Source organism: Botryllus schlosseri, chromosome 5 (assembly GCF_051294905.1).
Source record: "Botryllus schlosseri isolate E-star chromosome 5, Bs_hap1, whole genome shotgun sequence".
NCBI lineage: Eukaryota > Metazoa > Chordata > Ascidiacea > Stolidobranchia > Styelidae > Botryllus > Botryllus schlosseri.
The window spans coordinates 12,073,363-12,091,984 of record NC_137240.1 but is presented as its reverse complement, the minus strand read 5'-3'; the positions used below and the strand labels follow the sequence as shown (position 1 = coordinate 12,091,984).

The window sequence follows — 18,622 nt, the reverse complement described above, 5'->3', positions numbered from 1 at the left end:
TTTGGAAAGCTATTAGCTGACATTAGTAATAAGCCAGCATGCCACATCAAGATTTGAACTATTATCGCATGGTTGCAAGGATACACTACATCAAAACTAAGAACCTCTACCGCATGCAGAGACTTGATGATTATCGGAATATGGGACTTTTCTAACAAATGCGAAGATTTGATGATTGACCCATCTGTACGGAATCATCTTCTTGATTGGTAGACGGATTTTCACGTCTATTCGCTCTAACCCCCGAAAAAGAGTTTAAACTAAAGAGTGGGGGCCTTCGACCAGTGGGGGCGGGATACCGCCCACCCCAAAAGCCACCACTGCTTAGAGGTGTATACATACAAGGATGTCAAACGCATTTCCACGCAGATCGTATAGCACGCGTGACGATAGCAATGCCTCAATAGTTCTACTGGCAGGGGCATCCACCAGCAGTTCAATTATTGTTCCTAAAATTTGGATAATAACCGCAGTGGCGGGAAATTTGTTAACTGATGTAATTAGATCAACTTTACTTCTCAATTCTCAAAGTCGACACCGGTAACATAACGTTGCGCTCCCAGTCTACATTTTAACAGTAGTGCCGACACGCTTCCAAACAATCGCGATGTGGATGTTTATTGTCTGTAATTCGAATTTGTGAACGTGAACATCACTTCCAAAGGAATTCATTTCTCGGTGGTGATTAAGAGGACGATGAGGATCTGAAAACTGCATTGTCATGGGCGCCGCCATGTCTGCTCTTCTCTGCGTTTAATCAACGCAATGTGCAAAACTAATTGCAACATTCATGGCAGGCTATGTCGGGTGAAGCGAATTCGCGGGTGATATTCATTGCAGGCATGACGATAATTTTGATTTGTCAAATGAGCTGTACAAGCTTCACATCGTGCCCGTTTTTGATTATTGATTGTTTGCTATAGACTAGAATTATTTAGCGAATAATTTCAAAAATTTCGAATAAATCGCTCGCGGCACACCGGTTGAGAACCACTGGTCTAATTCATTGGAAGCTCTCTCCTCACAAGTCGCAGCATGGTCCAACTCCTCTCCCTAACCACGCCATTAAAAACACACCGAGCTTCAACCAAAATTTCTTTTATCGCAACTCAAACGGTCGTCGACGACCACCACGCACAAACAACCAAACGTCGCAAATTCGCGATACGCATATTCGAGAACGTGAAAATAATGCGCGCCGTGTAAGCCATGACACTTTAGATGCAAGCAACGTCACGAAGCGTCGTCCGCCCGTTCCGAGTCGAGTCGCAGCAAACCGCTGATGAAAATCCCGTCGGTCGAGCACCGGTTCAGCTTACGTTCGCCGTTTTCCAAACGGCGACTCTTTCTGTTTCGCAGTTCCGCAAACACTCGCTCTCGCAGCGTTTGCACTCTGGGTAAAGTTTTCGAACAACCCGACAAATCTCCCTTACCGGAGACCAGCGGGTTTACACGAAATTCTCCGGGCGCGCGGTCGGACGATACGGCAAGACCGCAGGTATCAGAGTTACGGTTTTCGGCCCGGTGCTGTAAATGGCGTTGCTGCATTCTGGCTTTGGTGATGCCCTGTGGCCGCCGGGTACGGCCGCCCGCGTTGGGCGACGGGTTGTGTTTGATGAGCATCATACTAGGGCACATTACGGGGACGGGGTTGTTTTCAACAGGGGACGGATTTGCAATGGTGTCAGCGGGAGACGGCTGAGTCTTTACTGGGTCTTTGATTGCGTGCGCTAAAAATAAGTCAACAATACTCAGTCGCTTTCAGATTAATTCATCATGATTTTTGAAGAGTTGCTGTGCCGCATTGTAAAGAATGGCACTGAGGGAGGACCAAAATGGGGCTCTCGCCCACCTTCAACATTGCACCCAAAACATTGTGACGTCAAAAGTGACGGTTACGTCATAGCATTTCACTATGTTGGCAATAAAATTGGACGCTGGGCGTTGTCACGTGAACGCGACTCAAACATAACGTATCAAGTACCCGGTATTACGTTTCGAACTGTTTCAAGTAAAAGTAAAAAGATGTCAATACAAATAGTTTGGAAAGTAGATCGGGACTTCCATCGTCAACATTACTAGATCTTTCCATGTGACTAATTCAGAATGACATATGCAGCCAACAAGTGTGCAGTTTAAAATGATATTCTATTACCGCGACACCGTGGTCACATCTCCCAGTTGCTATGTCAATTTCTATCATCAAAATGACAAAAATGCATCCAAACATGAACTTCTGCATCGCAAAATTTAAGGTGAAGAAAGTAAGTAGTTTGACTTCACAAACTGGTTATCATAGAACCGGCAGAAGGTAAAATTGTGGTCACTTTAACGGGTAATAGGTACAAGTATATAATTCTAGTTCAGTTCTACGAAAAAGTAGAAGTACTTCGTTACTGACCCCCTCTAGTGTTCATAATCATGCAACGGATTTCAGATTCGTTCAATGGCGGATGGCAGACCGTCTCAATTCGTGACAAAATCGATCACGAGTCTCTTACCCGTCTCGGTTTCAACGGGCCGACCTCGGGACGCCTTCCGGACAGCCGGCCGGGATTTTATCGTCCCGCAAAACCGTCGCAGGTCTATCGGCTTCGCCACCGTCGACTCCCACATACCCCTCTGCAGAGACGGCACGTCCAAATCCCTGGATAGCAAGGAAGTCAACGGTCTCGCACTATTGAAATTGCATCCATTCTGCAATTACACATGCAAGCGTTACCCAGATTTCCCTATCGATTTACGATTAAACGCCCGCCGTAGACCGCTTCAAAGCGGTTTGAAATCAGGGCTATATCCAGGGTTGCCATATCGCCCTTATTTCTAAGATTTGTATTCATCTTGAATGGCGATGCCAGGTAAAACTAAATTGTCCTTATTTGTAAGGATTTTTGGCAATAAGGCGGCTACTAGGACATAACGAGAGTGATGACCTTATTTTAGTCATGAGCTCACCAAAAAGGCCGTGAACAGGTGATATTAGGAATGGTCGAAGGTGTTGTCCTCAGTTTACAAATTTTGCGGTTATAGTACTTGGTTTTGGGAGTCCTTAATGTTTGATGCATGTCGATGGCAACCCTGGCTATATCACGAGTTTCCCAACGCAGGGAAAAGCGAGCAACATATACCGGTACTCACGTGACTATCAGCACTTTGTGTCGCGGCTTTCATCAATAGTTTTCTGACATCGTTGGCGAGGCCTTGCGCGCCTTCCGCGGATGAGGCCAATCGCTTTCTCTTGTTAACTAACAAACAAACGTAAATCATACGTAAGGCGTTTTAGAGAGAAGTTTCATCAATAGCGTAAACGACATTGTGATGCGACCGCAAAACGATGTAGGCCTAATTCACGAAGCGGGAATATTTCTTTTATAGTAGAGGGCTTGCGCGGCATGAAGAGTAATTTCTACACAATCGCATCTACACGGGAATAGTTTACCACGATGTTGCTGCGTCAGAACTAGCCGGGCAGAACAAATATCAGTGACCAAATCACTGGCATACAAATGCCCGCGTATCTGCCCACGACAGTTAAGCTAAGCAGTTGTGAACGAATGTGCATAAAGCATAACTGTTGTGAATCATATGGCATGGGAGGGAGAAATTTCACTTACAGACGATTGAGAGCGAACTCCAACAGCGGCGTCCAATTCCAATTGCTATCATTCAACATCTTTAAATAACCCATTTGTAATGCAAGTTTTAATTGCAATACTGGCGTATTGATTGAGCGGAAGCATTAGTCATATAATTACAAATCACGTGTGCGTATAATTGCTTCCACTTTCAACGGATCTTCGAATCCGCGATCAATTTGTGTTTACTAGTCAGGTAACACGGCTATTGGGAGCTGCCGATCAAGCCCGCTTCAACGACTGCAAAATTAGGTTCGAATCGCCTGATTGGATATTCGAACGACCCAATTCCAAAAGCCAGTTTAGAATCACCTGATTCGATATTCAAACGGACCAATTCGAGAAGTTTAATTCTAGTCGTACGAGATCATAAGCGATTCGATTCACATAATTCTATATTGAAACGGGACATTTAGAAAAGTCAGATTCGAATAGTACGTCCTAAAGTGATTCGAATTGGTTTCGAATTCGCGATTCGTAATCCCAATCCATACCAAGCGTACTAGAAACAGGCTAAAAGCCCGAAAACCTAATTTTAATTATCTATGGCGGAAATATATAAAGTCCTGTTACCTGCTCCATCAGGCGCGATCAGCTTGTCCCAGGTTATTTCAGAAGCAGAGACCGATGAGTCCTCTTTCGCGACTTCTTCCTGAACCGCGACGCTTTCCGATCCACTTTCTGTCGATACAGGACTCCCGACGCCGCCGCTGGCCAGCAGACATGACAGCGCGTGGTCGCGCTTCAGCAGGCCTTTCAGTTCCCGCGTGGCGCGGTTAGACACATCTCGGTATACCTTCCTCTTATCACTGCGCCGCAAGAGTTTGTGATAAATCGCCGACGCAGAAGGTAAGCCGTTTTCGGCTCGCGGCAAGCGACGTTTTCGGGCGCGCCTGTTCTTACGCTGCGAGACGAGATTCCAGCGTATACCAGCACAGGCCGGTTCGACAACACTGTTACGTAACAGATCAGACTCAGCGGAAGACTCCGACCTGGCTTGAACCAGAGATTTAGTGCAGTCTTCAAGCCTTTCTGCAGCCGCATTGCGAGAACGCTTTCGATTTCCGTAATCGCCTGGTTTTAGAGCCCCTGTCCCTTTCGCGCCAGGTCTTATCCTCAACGCAGACGCCACGAATTCGGCGCTGCCGGCTGATATCAAGCTGGAAGGCGGGTCGCTAAGCGATTCCTGCCTCAGCAGTTGCAGGTTTTCGCGCAAAACAATCGGGTTGATGCGTCCGACGCAAACCCTCCGGCGTGCGTACGAATATCTGGACTTCCGAACGCTTTTCGCGGTCCTAGAACCGGCACCAGGCTCTAATTCGGGCTTCTCCCACGCTATCTCCAATTCCCCGACCAGTCGCCCGGTTTTGATTTGCGTATCCACTCTTACACGCTGCGCGTCGCTTCGCTTCGTGTCGCATATTTCGCTTTGGCGCACGTTAATTCTCTCGCTTTGCTTCGCGCAGTTCGCGTTCTGCATGATGCAAGACAAGATGTTCTCATAATGATTCTCTTTTCGTCGATTACCGTCGTCTAAATCGGGGCGTTTGGTGAGGACGCGCTGCTTGAAACCGGCCTTGCTGTTGACTCTGCTTCCGACAAGTCCCTGCAAGTACCGGTCTTCTTTGAATACCACTGGATGTGCGGTGATCACGCTAAACGCTCGTGATGCAGTCGACGCGTCGCGCGTCGAGGAAAACATGAAATTGTCCGCGGCCCGAGACTCTGATTTCGCCCGCTTTGCTTTTGTATTGCGCTCAGAAGTCGCTGCCCTATCTACGAGAGCTTTTCTCCTCAGCATAGTCGCTCTGGGACAGCGCCTCGGCCCGGTGTTACTCGCCGGGACGGACGCGATTTTAGCGGACGCACGCGTCAACTCCGGCATCCCGGCACACGCAGAGCCTAGATTCAATTTCACGGTAGAGCTAGAGTCACCCGAAGGGGCGTTGCGCAGTGTTTCGCGGGTGCTGTCTGTCTTTTTGTTCATGGCTTGCCACAAGCCGTTTTTTCCGCGGCAATATTTCGCTTTGAGCGTGACAGGGGTCGGAGTGTTCGCATGCGTTGTCGACGCGCGCAAGACTTCAGCTTTACTAGCAACGGCGCTATCGGGTTCGGTAGGCTTCACAGAAGTGTCCGGAACATTATTAACTGCGTCAAACTCTAGTTTGACTCTGGATAAGTCTAATTGACTGCTTTCAGCCGCGCCCTTCTTAGGCGTTGAGGTATTGGTCGCTCCTGCGAAAACCTCTCTCGGTTTACTAGAGCTACTCGCGGAAGGGCTGGAATGATTATCCTCTCTCTCGAATGAGCTGGCGAATTCCGCGCGCATAGTGTCGGTGATAGCGGCCGGAATCCAGTTCTTGACGTCCTCCTGGCCGTATCCGGAAGTCTCCGCGTCGTCGTCCTGCCCGGCGGTTTTCTCCCTGATCTTAGAGCACCGGCACTTGCGGTACCAGTACGCTTTCCAACCCTGCTTTTCTATGGTGTTGTCGATGCAGAGAAAATGCGTCTCGTACGGCACCGGTATCATGGAGCTGGTCTTTTCCCATCTCCTGTCAACCGTTGCAGAAATGCGTGAGTTACCATTGAAAAATGTGTTTGAATTTCGGAAGGCTGAAGGTACTGGAGACTGAAGACTAGAGGTAGATGCAGTCAGTGTTAGTACACAAGTAATGCAACGCCGTAAATTTCTATCCAATTACAAGTAGTAGCGATCTCGAAGACTAGTTCAAGTGGAATTCGGCCAGCTCTTTTTCTCTCGTAGAAGTAATACAGACATCTCCCAAACGAATTTTTACTTCACAAAGGGCATAAAGTAGTTTTGTCTAAATAACTGTCAAGTAGAAATTGAAGAGGGCTAAAAACAAACACTCAAGTAGTACAGGCTGGCAAATCCTACCCGAGTAGTCATAAAAAGTAGAAATACTTCGTTACCGACCACCTCTTACTAGACATGTCACCAAAGTGCCGTCGTACTCTCGTACAAACATACGTAGCGCAAAAATAGCGGTGAATAAATAGCTTGCATATGAACGATCACGCAATAACGTCGATTAGACAATATAGCCTTAAAATTACTGGGAGAAACCGTGCTCCACACGTAACAGAGTCTACAATATGGTCAGTGAACGCAAACCTAGACTTTGGTTTGAAATCATGCGCATCGCACTCTACAATATGGTCAGTGAACGCAAACCTAGACTTTGGTTTGAAATCATGCGCATCGCACAACACAAGAGACAATCTGCACAGATTCGCAACCCACCTTTTTCTCCTGCTATTGAGATTCCTCCACAAAGCCTTATCAGCGCCGGGCATCAAGCTCAACAGATACTCCGCCACGACAGTGGAAACGGGCTTGCTTGGAAAAGACGACGACTTGCCCCGTTTCTTGCTCGGTGTCTTACTGCCGTTCTTGAGCAGTACGGCTTTCCTGGCGTGATTAGCTTGCGACGGATTGGCGGCGGACGTTTCCCCGCAGTTCGAAAACGAGAAAAACGGGGACGAAACGGGCTGTCTAGAAGCGCCGCTAAAACTGAGCAGCTTTCCCGACTCGGTGACATTGACGGGTTTAATACCGGGCGTGACGTTAAAGTTTGGATTTCGCAAGGGCGTGATCACCGAGTTGTGAAACTTCAACCCTTGCACGAAGATAGAACCGGGCGTTTTCGTGGAATTCTGACCTTTCAAAGACACGGCCTTCACGAGCTTGATCGCGCCGTTGCCAAAAGGTATTGTCTTCACAGCCTGTGTGTTGGCCGGGGCAGATCGGCCCCCTGCCGCTGCATTTTTCTGCCCGCTGTTGATGATCTGCACTACAAACTGTTGATTCAAAGCGTGCGCGCCGCCTGCGGCGACAGTAACGGGAGTAAATCGCGGCCATATCGGGTTGCATTTTAGTTTATTCGGCTGTGGCGAGATAGCAGATGTGTTGTTGGCTGATACGACAGGGACCCCGGAAACCTTCAACGGTTTTGCAACGACAGGTGCCGAAGAAGATGGCAAAAAGGAAGTGCCTGTGGGAAGATCGCCCTGACTGTTATTGTTGCCTACAATAACCACGTTAAGACTCCGTCTATCTGACTCGGTGCTGGTCAAGCGTACTTTCTTAGACACTTCACCAACCGCCGGCAATTTCCTCTTCAACTGACTACCGCTAGACTGCACGATCGCCACCGACGGGTGATTTCTTAAGAAAAACACGCGCTCGGGCTTAGGATTTGTCGGCCCGTTCGATTTCAAATTCTCGGCGGCCCGCACCGAATTCTGCGGCGTCACTGCGGAAGCAGGCTTAGCCTGCTCAGACCGCAGTCTGCCGTCGGTGCTCAGCGTCTTGTTAGCTGACGACAGGTCGTTGAAACACCGACGCAGTATGTCCGCCACGTTGACTACCTTGCCGCTCTTGGACTTCTCGAAGCAGTTGGCGCACATCATGTACTTGCAAACGACGGAGACGGGGTCGCGCGCGGCGCGAATTTGGAGGCCGACCTCGCGGCAGCCCTGCACGTGCTTGGCCTGCGTGCGCGCGCCCTTGGAAATCATAAGGGTGAGGTAGGCGTTGCGTAGTTTCCTGGAGATGCAAAGTTGCTTAGTCGTATGAGTCTCGCAGACAGGCATACTCAAATGTGATCAAAATAGTCGGACATATCAAGACCATTTCAAGTACAAGTAGAAAATGAAAGTAGGTAGTTTCAAAAACGTATATTACGCAGAGGGGTTGAATAATGTTTGCAGTAAATAGGAGGTTGCTGCTGTTGACATTGCGAAATGTGTCTTCCCGACGAATGCCAATTTTCCAGATAAATGCACTCATAAAAGTCATGCAAACTTTACCTAACACGACTTTCTACATTTCAAAATCAAAATCGTGCAATTTTGCCTAAAATAATAATGTTCCTGTAGCGGTGCAAGTATTGACGAAAGATAACCACTTGAGTGAAAATTGCAAGTAGACGAAACCTAACTGAGAACTTCGAAAAAGTGTAAGCACTTACGCCCTGGATAGACGCGGACATTGCGACGGGAGCGGAGTGACGTCCAGTTTGCCCTCTGCAAAACAGATATAGCCGACCTAAGTAACCGCGCGCCGATACACCGACATCACGCTGTTATACATAGTCCCTGCACATGCACATTGCACAACCTATACCTCACTAGTCGCGTACATACGAGTTTCCCAATAGCCAGATATCTCATGGCTTAATCGTGCCGTGCATTTTCAGCGGCGAAAATGTAAATCACGGAGCGAAATGGCGATCAACGCGCACTGTTCAATGACATCACATTTGACCTTGATACACACCGGGTAATAGAAAGACACGGAAGATTTTATTGTAAACTGCGATTGCTTGTCATTGTGAAATCAATTAGAGCAAGTTGAAAATCGCTCATACTGATGCAACTGATTGTCATGGTTCAAAAGTTTGTCTGCACGAAGTGTCATACATGTGGTGTCCGCTATCACGATCTCGAAACGGGAGTGCGTCCTGATCGCGGCCTAAGAATATCTCGCGTAGCCTACGAACGAACCGTTGCTTGGTATCAATCGTGTGAAGACGCACAAATACGCGATAGGTCCAAGGTCGAATCGGGTTATCAAACATTATTCAAAATGTTGCTGGCTTTTCGGCCCACTCGACGACGGACGTTTCGTTTGCAGCGTATAGCGAATATTTCGAATGCCGATATCGCGCAAGGGGAGACTAGACTCTATTTGGGCGCTAATATTATATAATCTATAATTAATTTACGTACACAATTTCCTCACAGCATAGATAGCCCCTCCGCAATATCAATATATTAACAACTTTAAATCGATAGGTGACGATTGCAACACCTGTCGATCGGAATTTCGCCAGGAGTCATCAACTTGATGAAGTACGTCATAAACACCCTTGTATCTGATGTCGATATCCTAGCCCTCCAGCGCTATCCTGCCACTCAGACAAGCGAAAAGTTGATGCCGCGCATTCGGCTTGGCCGAATATTATGCAACTATTAGTTCAACATACTTCGCGATCGGCCCAAAGAAAACTTATCTACTCTTGACGTAATCCCGTGACGTCATACCAAACCCATGTTATTGTTTTTGCTAGGGATATCTATCAACACCCAACGCTAGAGCACGGTTCTCCGATACACGACCAACTGAATCTTGGCGACCAAATTTGGCGTGCTGCAATATCACATACGACTATGACTGAGATTGTCACTGATTGTGCACAGGTTAACCCGATATTTACGATTTACGTGTGCATTCCACAGGCCGCCAAAATTCAATTGGTCGTGTGTCGGAGAACCCTACTCGAATGTAGCGGTTGGTTGAACTGCTCGCCGAATTGATCAAATCTCGTGTCAGTTCAAACCAGCTTAACATCTTGAAGTGAAATCTTCATGCCAATTCAGGAGAGTCGAAATGACATAAATGACAAGCAAACCATACAACAAGGCTCGGATCACGGAATCTTCTCTTAGTAGTGAAAGTCCAGCTTAGTATCGTACCAGACACTCGCCTACCAAGTCATTTCACGACGAATAGACTTTTCGTCATTAGAATAAAGGACCGAACGGAGTGACGTAACAACGTGACGGCTTGATTCAGCGCTTAATGACGGGAAGGTGGTTGGTGACTGAGAGCGCTAGCTACCAAGCGAAAATAGTCACTTCTGGCCTGCGCCCGAAAGGAAGTTGGTACCATCATGGCCATGGTACCATGCATAAAATTGACTGTACCGATGAAAACACCATAAACATACTGCAGAAAAAAAGAATATCTATAACGTTACCATTCACAAAACATTCCATGTTGGATATGGCAAGAAAATAGACGCATAATATCCCATGGCATATTGGACATACTGAACAGTGTGCAGCATGCAGGCAATCTGGTAATGTTCTTAATTATATATCATTCGCCATCAATGGGACGCGATCAATTGAATAATTGAATCCTAGATCAGCTACGTATTGCACCAGTTGTCATTTGCATCGTCAGTGGGTTTCAGCTTTCTCATTCACGCGGTGTATATGCCGCAAAAATATCAATGGTAAAAATATACAATGTCCTATTCAACGGCATTGGGTAACAAGCGACATTCGCGGCCGTGGCAGTGGAATGTCGATGTAAGGCAAAAATACTTGCCAATCCAAGTGTATTCCGGCGGTAATGAGCTTACTATGTCACTAAATGCGACTCATCAGATTGTCAGAAAAACGCGTTGAGCGAGTCGTTGATGAACGGATTTCAAGGCCGGGATTTAGAAGTCATACGTACTACGTAGTCTAACTAGTCTTGCCACGCGGTGGTGCCACAAAACCTTCAGAATCGCCATTAGATAATACGCCAAACGGAAACACAATCTCGCCCTCGCAAGCCGTTGTGCCAAACGAGCCGATAATCGCCGAGGCGTGACGGGAAATACCCGTCGGTCTACTCGCAAAGAGAAAACACGAATACGCCTCGCGAACTCGCTGACTGCTTGGGATTAACGTAAACTCACAAGCCACAATCAATCATGCTACAAAAAATCCAGTTTCCCAGCACTTTGTGGCTAACAAGGCAATCGGGCGATTGTAAATTTGCAATAGCAGAGATGAGTATCATAAAACCAAAGTATACAACATAATTTCCCTAAGCACATATTAACTACAATGACAAGACTGCTCGCATTAGGAACTACAAGTTAACAACATCACTTTATTGTAGATTAGTTTATCAGTGAATGGTACTTACTATTAATTCTCGCGATGGAGGCAAGACATCCCGTCAAGGCAGCCTGTAAATAATGACAAAGAATGTAACAGGCCTATTAAGGTAGAAGCCAAACACGTTCATTATTCATAGTAAATTCATAATAAAAAAGCTTATGTACATCTTTACTGAAGGATGAAAAATACATGACATGCGTATAGAAATCGATTGAAAAAAATCTGTACTGCTGACAGGGAAATATATATAAAGATATATATCGTCGCCTGGTAATAAGTAAACCTACAATAAGAAACGAAAGAATGTAAGGGGAATGACATACCTTGATTGCAGATTGTAAACTACCCCACTTTTTCCTGCACTCGGTGAGACTAACTTTGTGACTGGCAAGAAGAGCTGTAAAAAGAAATATAAATGGTAAACTCGGATTTTTATGCACATATACGTTCTAAACACTAAACATACTTTATAGACATCAAAGATAAATCCAAATTATTCGAAATTTTGGTGAATATCGGAAGAAATTCTGTTTCATCGAATGATACAATGCATGTCGTATGGTATTGAGCCTTGAGCAGATGAAAATATATCAACCTCTAATAGTATTTTATTCATTGCATGTTTCCTAACAGAACTTAGCAAATCACCGAATGTCAAATGTTCCAATTCAACACAAAAATGCTTGCAAATGCTTGCAACGGAAGTATCCTACTTTTGACTTCCTTGGTCACAATGATTTGGATAGCATTTCTGGGGTTGATTATCGAAGCAGACAAGCAGTTATTGATAACTCAAACTTGACCAGAAAATTGAATTGTGAGGTTCAAGTAATTTCCAAATGAAGACATCTTCAAGTGTACAATAAAAGAGTTCACAAGCACTGTGGCATCAGAGAATTCACATAAACTTGCAACAAAAACCATACACTCCACAAAGTTAGTATTCAAAGGGGCGTTGACAAATTAGACTCAGTGTTGGCAAGATAAATCTTTGTCTCAAACTATAGCAAGGACATCATTACAACTATAGCCATACAAAAAGCTACAACCAACTACCAAATTCAAGAGAACTTTGTTCAAAGCAATTGAACTTTTCATTAGTCCATGATATCAAATATGTGGCAGTGGTATCATGGCAATATATTGAATAGCACACAATTCCGAAAATGTCAGAATACTGGTAGGAAGGGCCAGTAGTATAGCTTGGAAAGAGGAAAAAGTAAAGTACATAATCAGCATACCAATAGCGCGTTCTCCCAGTTGCTTTTGATCAACGGCATGAGCATCAGGACCATCGGAATCTGACCAAATACCATTATCGGACCAAAACACTTTGAGCTGATTCCAACATTCTTCCTGATCTAAAAAGGCAATTACAGAATTCAGGAATCAAAATCTACTTGACACATTTATCATTAACATAGCAAGATTTCTAGTGTGGTACCTGTACATCAAATAAATATACTAGAGGCCAGTAAAGAATGATCAGGAATCATCTCCTTAAAAACCATTTCTTTGGTCTACCAAAATACAACATAATCCATGAATAGATATAATTGAGATACAATGAAATCACAATGTGAGTAATGCTATAAAAATTTAGTCTGAGAAACTGATAATCATCATCAGCTCTTCACATTACATACCATAAATAGTCATAATACACTCGCTGAATGTAAATATGTTCAATGAATTGAACTATACCTGGATGATTTCCCTCCGCATTTGACTTGGATCCTGATTCATGGTGCTGCTTCAGTATTTTCTAAAAAAAGGTAGAGAGGTTACTTAATCAACCTGCGGATCAAATTATCTACAAGCATGATTTGAACTACTCATAATGTAAACTACTTATGAAATGTACACAGAAACCTATGGCGAAGTTGATGGAAACCTTGAAACGCCCACAATGTCTGGACTCTTGATATATCTATATTAGAGTTGTTGTGTGATATAATGCTTTGTCATCTCCCTCAATGTTAAGTTGGTGTGCCTGTGCTATTCAGAATCCCATTACGATAGTTAAGATACCTCATAATACTTTCACAGACCTGTTTCACAACAATATCTCGCCAAGTGTATGCACACTCCATACTCCAGCTGTCCAGCATTGCCAGATTTTGTAGAGTTGAGCAAGTTATAGAATGCAATTATGCGGTTAATTGTTCTGTCTCATAATAATAGTGACATACCAGTAGCTCAGTTTGAAACAATATCCACGTTTATCAACAAACCCCAGTTACTTAAAATCAATAGATTTAGGATTGTCTGAATCAGATATGCACTCTTTTGAACTATTTCCCAATCAAACAAAACTCATACACTAAGACAGCCGTTAAACTGTGAATATCATAACAAAATTACTAGGTAGCAGCCAAATTCGCCAGAAACATATCCAATACATCAAATAGTGATATAGTCAGTAAAATGTCAAAAGGATAAAAAAACTATTTGAAGAAGTATGATATATCAGGGTTGGATACGCCAATATGCAACAACTAGGCCTATATCACCTGCATAATTATCATGGTTGAGCTGGGCTACTGTTTCGATTGAGATAATACATCACAAGAAACAATCTCAAAGACCAGGCGGTCATATAATGATTACCCTGAATAGCTCGCACTTACCAAATAAATCTAGACACATTTCAATTCATATTGAGATATCAAATTTTACCGTAGTACTTGTACTTGATGGGACTACTTAAGTAGGTCATTAAATGGACATTTCGAGTGGCTTTTTCTGCTTGCTACTTGTACTTAAAGTATTTCCATAAGGACAGTATCTACTTCCTATTTGTGGAAATTTTCAGAAGTAAAAGGTACTCTACAATTAGACTTGCATTGTTAGCATTATTCTGTGCACAACTTTGTCAAAATGGACATCAAAATTGCCACTGTTTCAACTTGTTTTCATATGTATTCGTTGCACGAAGTCACAATCTGTAAGTGAAAACTAACAGGTAATGCATCTTCATAATCTACATTGTGAATCTACTCGAGTACTTTTCGAATTCGGCATTTCTGCTTGCACATGAAGTAGTATTGGTATGACATCAAAAACACTACATAGGACTAATGCTTGTACTTAACAAGAATTTTACAGTTCTAGGCTACTTATATTTCAGTAACATTAGAGTCACCTCCTACCACGGCTTCGTGGCAGGAAAGAAATTTGGACTGGCTTTCTTCAGTGTCAAACAAGTAGTCTATCTATTAGGATTCACCCATTCATAATTGTTAATGACAAATTACAATAGACAATAAGTTATAGAATCATGAGTATTCACACACTAATAGGATTGGACGTGGCTCTTAGTTGTCCGTAACAATTTATCTCAATGATCATGATTGGGCCGACTATACACATCAAATATAATCAAAATGAGATTCAATCTTCATAAAAATCTGGTACGGTATGCAAAATTAGGAGCTGGTTTCAAGAGGAAGGAAAACTGACCCGTTTCCCGATCTCTGCAAAAATTGAAACCAACGTAGCTGTAACCTGTAATCCTATGTTAATTGGAGCATGACATACAAGGCACAAATTATTAGCAAGAAATATTACCCTACCTAGTAGACACAGGGGACATATATTACAAAATTACAAACTTAGTCGTAGGCTACCCACTACTAGGACAATATGACACTATGACAGCAGGATGCATGTTTGTCCTTAGATATCAATTTTTAACAAAGTTTTATGTTAATTAACCACACCTAAGAAATTGACGTTGATGGCTGCTTAGGCTTTGGTACATAGCTATGTGATTTGGATTTGTCGTCTCCCCTGTTGAATGGCACAGATTACTAAACATCTCTGTCACCATCAACCACAAGATTGTAGAGTAGGGTTTCCATCATATTGTCTATTGATTCACCTACACATTAACCTTGTTGGCTGTGTAGCAGTTGCACTGCACTACCTATCCCTCTTCTTCTGCTACACAACTGTCTGTGAGGTCATAAACTACACATAAAATTTCCCCAATTCTATGCAAGTGGGTTTTGGTATTACAAAGGTATCTGGTTCAAATGAGATAGCAACTATGCAACAGGCATGACAGCCATGACAGGTGCTGTCATTAGCACAATTCAAACACTCAATCATAGCAGATGTCTTTACTATTTTCCCTCTATAGAACAGAGGTAATTTCTGCTGTCTTAGTGACATAGGCTACATACCATAATACCAACATATTGGACCATTTGACACCATAAATAATAGGCCCATACACTGTAAACTGTAACAAAATGTATATCTGCCAGTGCAGCGTATGGTATTCTTGAACACGGGCAATACGAAAGGATTTATGCAGTAGGTGAAAGATGAGCATTGTGCAACAATGAAGTCTCCAAATACTGAGTCGCATATCATGCAAGCGTTCATTTCAAGCTCAAAAATGTAGGCTATATATGCGGGTTAATCATAGACACCAATTCGCATTGAGTTGTACCCTCTTCAACATTGGCCCGATGTAAGTATATGGCATATGCAATGCATTATGCATTTTCGATCACATGGGACTTTGCACATGCAGGGACTGAGGCGAATTTCTTATTGGTTAATAATAAGAGTTGCTGAAGAAGAATTCTACAACTTGTTTCCGCAAGCAAGATGTTCAACCACAGAAAGCTCACTTGTGGGGCATCAACAAACAAGCATATTACTTCATAATATGAATCAAAGTTTGTAGGCCTAAATATATATTAAATTATTTATCGATGAGGTTAGTGCCTCAATCAGGTAGGCTACTGCAATGACGGATACACAATACACATGATAGACTACTGGAGCACTACGGGACACATGTAAGTAGAAAAGTAGTCTACTTGGAGGGAAAAATTAACTCCAGTGTTGTCACATGAGGTGACGTCATTACCTAATTATGACATCATAAACATGACGGCGTCACAATACAGCCCTATAAATAATTTGATGAAGTAGGAACTCTTTTATATTCACCTAAGCTACAGAGCAATACATTAAGTCAATGAGAAATTGAAGGTCAATTACACTTTACCAGGGAGAAGTTGCATTGGCACACTAAATAGACACTGAAACCAATACAGAATATATCTTCCTTCTGATAAACTTTCAAATATGAATATTTCTCAGATAAGCTTACGAAGTAGGCTAACGCATTCATATTCATCTGGTTGCTACACACACAATATCCCAAGATATAGGCCTATACATAAATGGTGAATGCATATTGTAGGCTATAGGCAGTTAGGCACAAGTGTTGATGCATAGGATAATTATGACAGTATGTTGAGAAGCCTACATATGATCGTTGATCACACTTCATGCATGTTACAGGCACAAATCCTTATGCTGTTAATGGCAACAAATGAAATAAACAGCAAATAGGTAGGTCTAGAAATGGAGTGCATGTACCAATAGGCTTGTGAGGTAGGCATAAGATGTCTTGAAGTTCAGAGATATAACTACCTTGAATAGCTCTTTTCTTTCATGACAGATGCAGCACCCTTCAACAGGGCTTGAATACTTGGTGGAATCGTTTTGTGGGGCAGCTTGAAAATTGTTGATGAGATCGCGAGTGATGATTTGTAGTACTGTAACACAACAATGCCATGTCAGGGTTAACTTTCAATAATGGTTGGGTGCTGATGTATTACAGGAATCATTCACCAGCACGAGATATTTCGCTAAACGTGACGGAGGCTATTCAATAGTGGTATGCGAACTCACGACCACGTCACACACGTACACAGTCCTAAACGGCATTTGGGTCATTCTAGGTCACCAGCAAATCAGCCGTCCGGCCACAACGCCGTGATGTTGAACAATATGAACGTACCACCGCACACAGCCAGATAAACAATCCACAAAGCAATTTTAATTGTGCACATAATACCCAGGATTTACTTGAGAACCTGTATATTCGCCCTATTTTATGGACTGTCCGAAGCAATTCAGCGATCAGCTACAGTTACGTCCAATAGTTTTGGAATGTCAGGGCAGAACTCAAATATATCTATCTATATATCTTACCAGTACTGTTAAGGATTCCGATATTTCCGAAGTAGTAAGCTAAAAGTAGCGAATCTTGCTCTACGTTGGTGTCGAGCTTCATCTTCCACACGACGGTGCCTCGATGCAAATTGAAGGCGGGAGCTCAGTTTTGGCTATGTAATATTCACATTTGATTCGATCCCATTCGTAACCAATTTATCGACTAGGAATTTCAGATACAATAATTTCTACGCAGTTGCCGAAAAGTTGAAATAACGCCGAAGATAAGCCGTTATTTTATAGCGACAACTTGTACGGTAAGTTCATCGAACAGATCCGATTACGTTTATACGGGTTATGGCTAACTGATTAGCCTCCGTCAACCATCTGGCTCGGATACTGCTGAAGCTTTGTATGTTTCGTCAATCTCTCGTTGTACGCGTTTGGAACAAGTCCCGCATCGAGGAACAAGTTCCGCCATCGAAGCCCCACGCATATTGTCAAGAAATGTCGGACTTCGAATAAAGCGGCTTTTATGAGCTGGATTATTTCGTGCTATTATCGTCCGTAGCCTAAATGCATCACATCAACTTTGATTTAAAAAAGAGTCTCGACCACGTTGAAAACAATTTTTGGTTATTATCACAATTCTCAGCGAATATTTCTAACAATTTATATCAATAAATTCAACAAAGATTACTCAGACAAAGTCTCGTCCCTTCGTTTCAACGATTAGCACGCCTTTGCGGGCACTTGGAGCGCTATATACTGCAGAATTGACCTATGCTGAATTGCCTAATTGATTTACCCTCCCCGTGTCTAATGATCGCGATGAAAGCGTCGTTCTCCAATGAAAAATAACTGGTTGGACGTAATCTGTTAAAATTTACCCAAAATTATCCAGATGCATTCATGAAGCAGAAGTACTTCCGAAATGCAAGGTATAAAGAAACAATCAACAATAGAATCGAAAAGTGACGCATTTCAATAATAACTGGCGTCTAATATACAGGTGTTGCCTGGCGTTGGATTCATTTCTTATACTAGTCAACCTAGTCCGAGTTCACCTAGTTTGATTGATAGATTACTTGACTGAAAATTAGCGACTAGAATTCTGCGATACTGCCGACATTTCGACACGAAATTTGTAATATCACCTCAGTATTTTGACTCTGCGTTTATTTCATCATAGTGTCCTATATGGTGTCGACACAAGCAAATCGCACGGTTCAATGAAATTGTATCACGTCACAGTTTCCATTTGGCTACAGGCAATTTGACGGTGATTTTTGACCGGC

At 43.4% G+C, this 18,622-nt stretch overlaps 1 protein-coding gene across 3 annotated transcripts; it reads right to left on the bottom strand.

Moving 5' to 3' along the window:
* Window positions 1–1,082: 1,082 nt before the first annotated feature.
* Window positions 1,083–18,036, bottom strand: LOC145439718 (uncharacterized). Of its 3 annotated transcripts, none has more exons than XM_080317285.1 (12): window positions 17,364–18,033; window positions 16,800–16,924; window positions 13,047–13,107; window positions 12,584–12,703; window positions 11,666–11,739; window positions 11,368–11,410; window positions 8,630–8,684; window positions 6,901–8,205; window positions 4,209–6,187; window positions 3,139–3,245; window positions 2,502–2,697; window positions 1,083–1,730 (listed from the first exon to the last, which is right to left on the bottom strand). In XM_080317285.1, exons 1-12 carry the CDS (start codon window positions 17,443–17,445, stop codon window positions 1,234–1,236), a joined length of 4,644 nt encoding a protein of 1,547 aa, XP_080173411.1. In that variant the 5' UTR covers window positions 17,446–18,033; the 3' UTR covers window positions 1,083–1,233. The 3 variants fall into 3 exon arrangements, with proteins under 3 accessions (XP_080173411.1, XP_080173413.1, XP_080173412.1); XM_080317286.1 differs by having other exon boundaries at window positions 1,589–1,730; window positions 2,502–2,647; window positions 17,364–18,035; XM_080317287.1 differs by lacking the exon at window positions 2,502–2,697 and having other exon boundaries at window positions 1,564–1,730; window positions 17,364–18,036.
* Window positions 18,037–18,622: the final 586 nt, after the last annotated feature.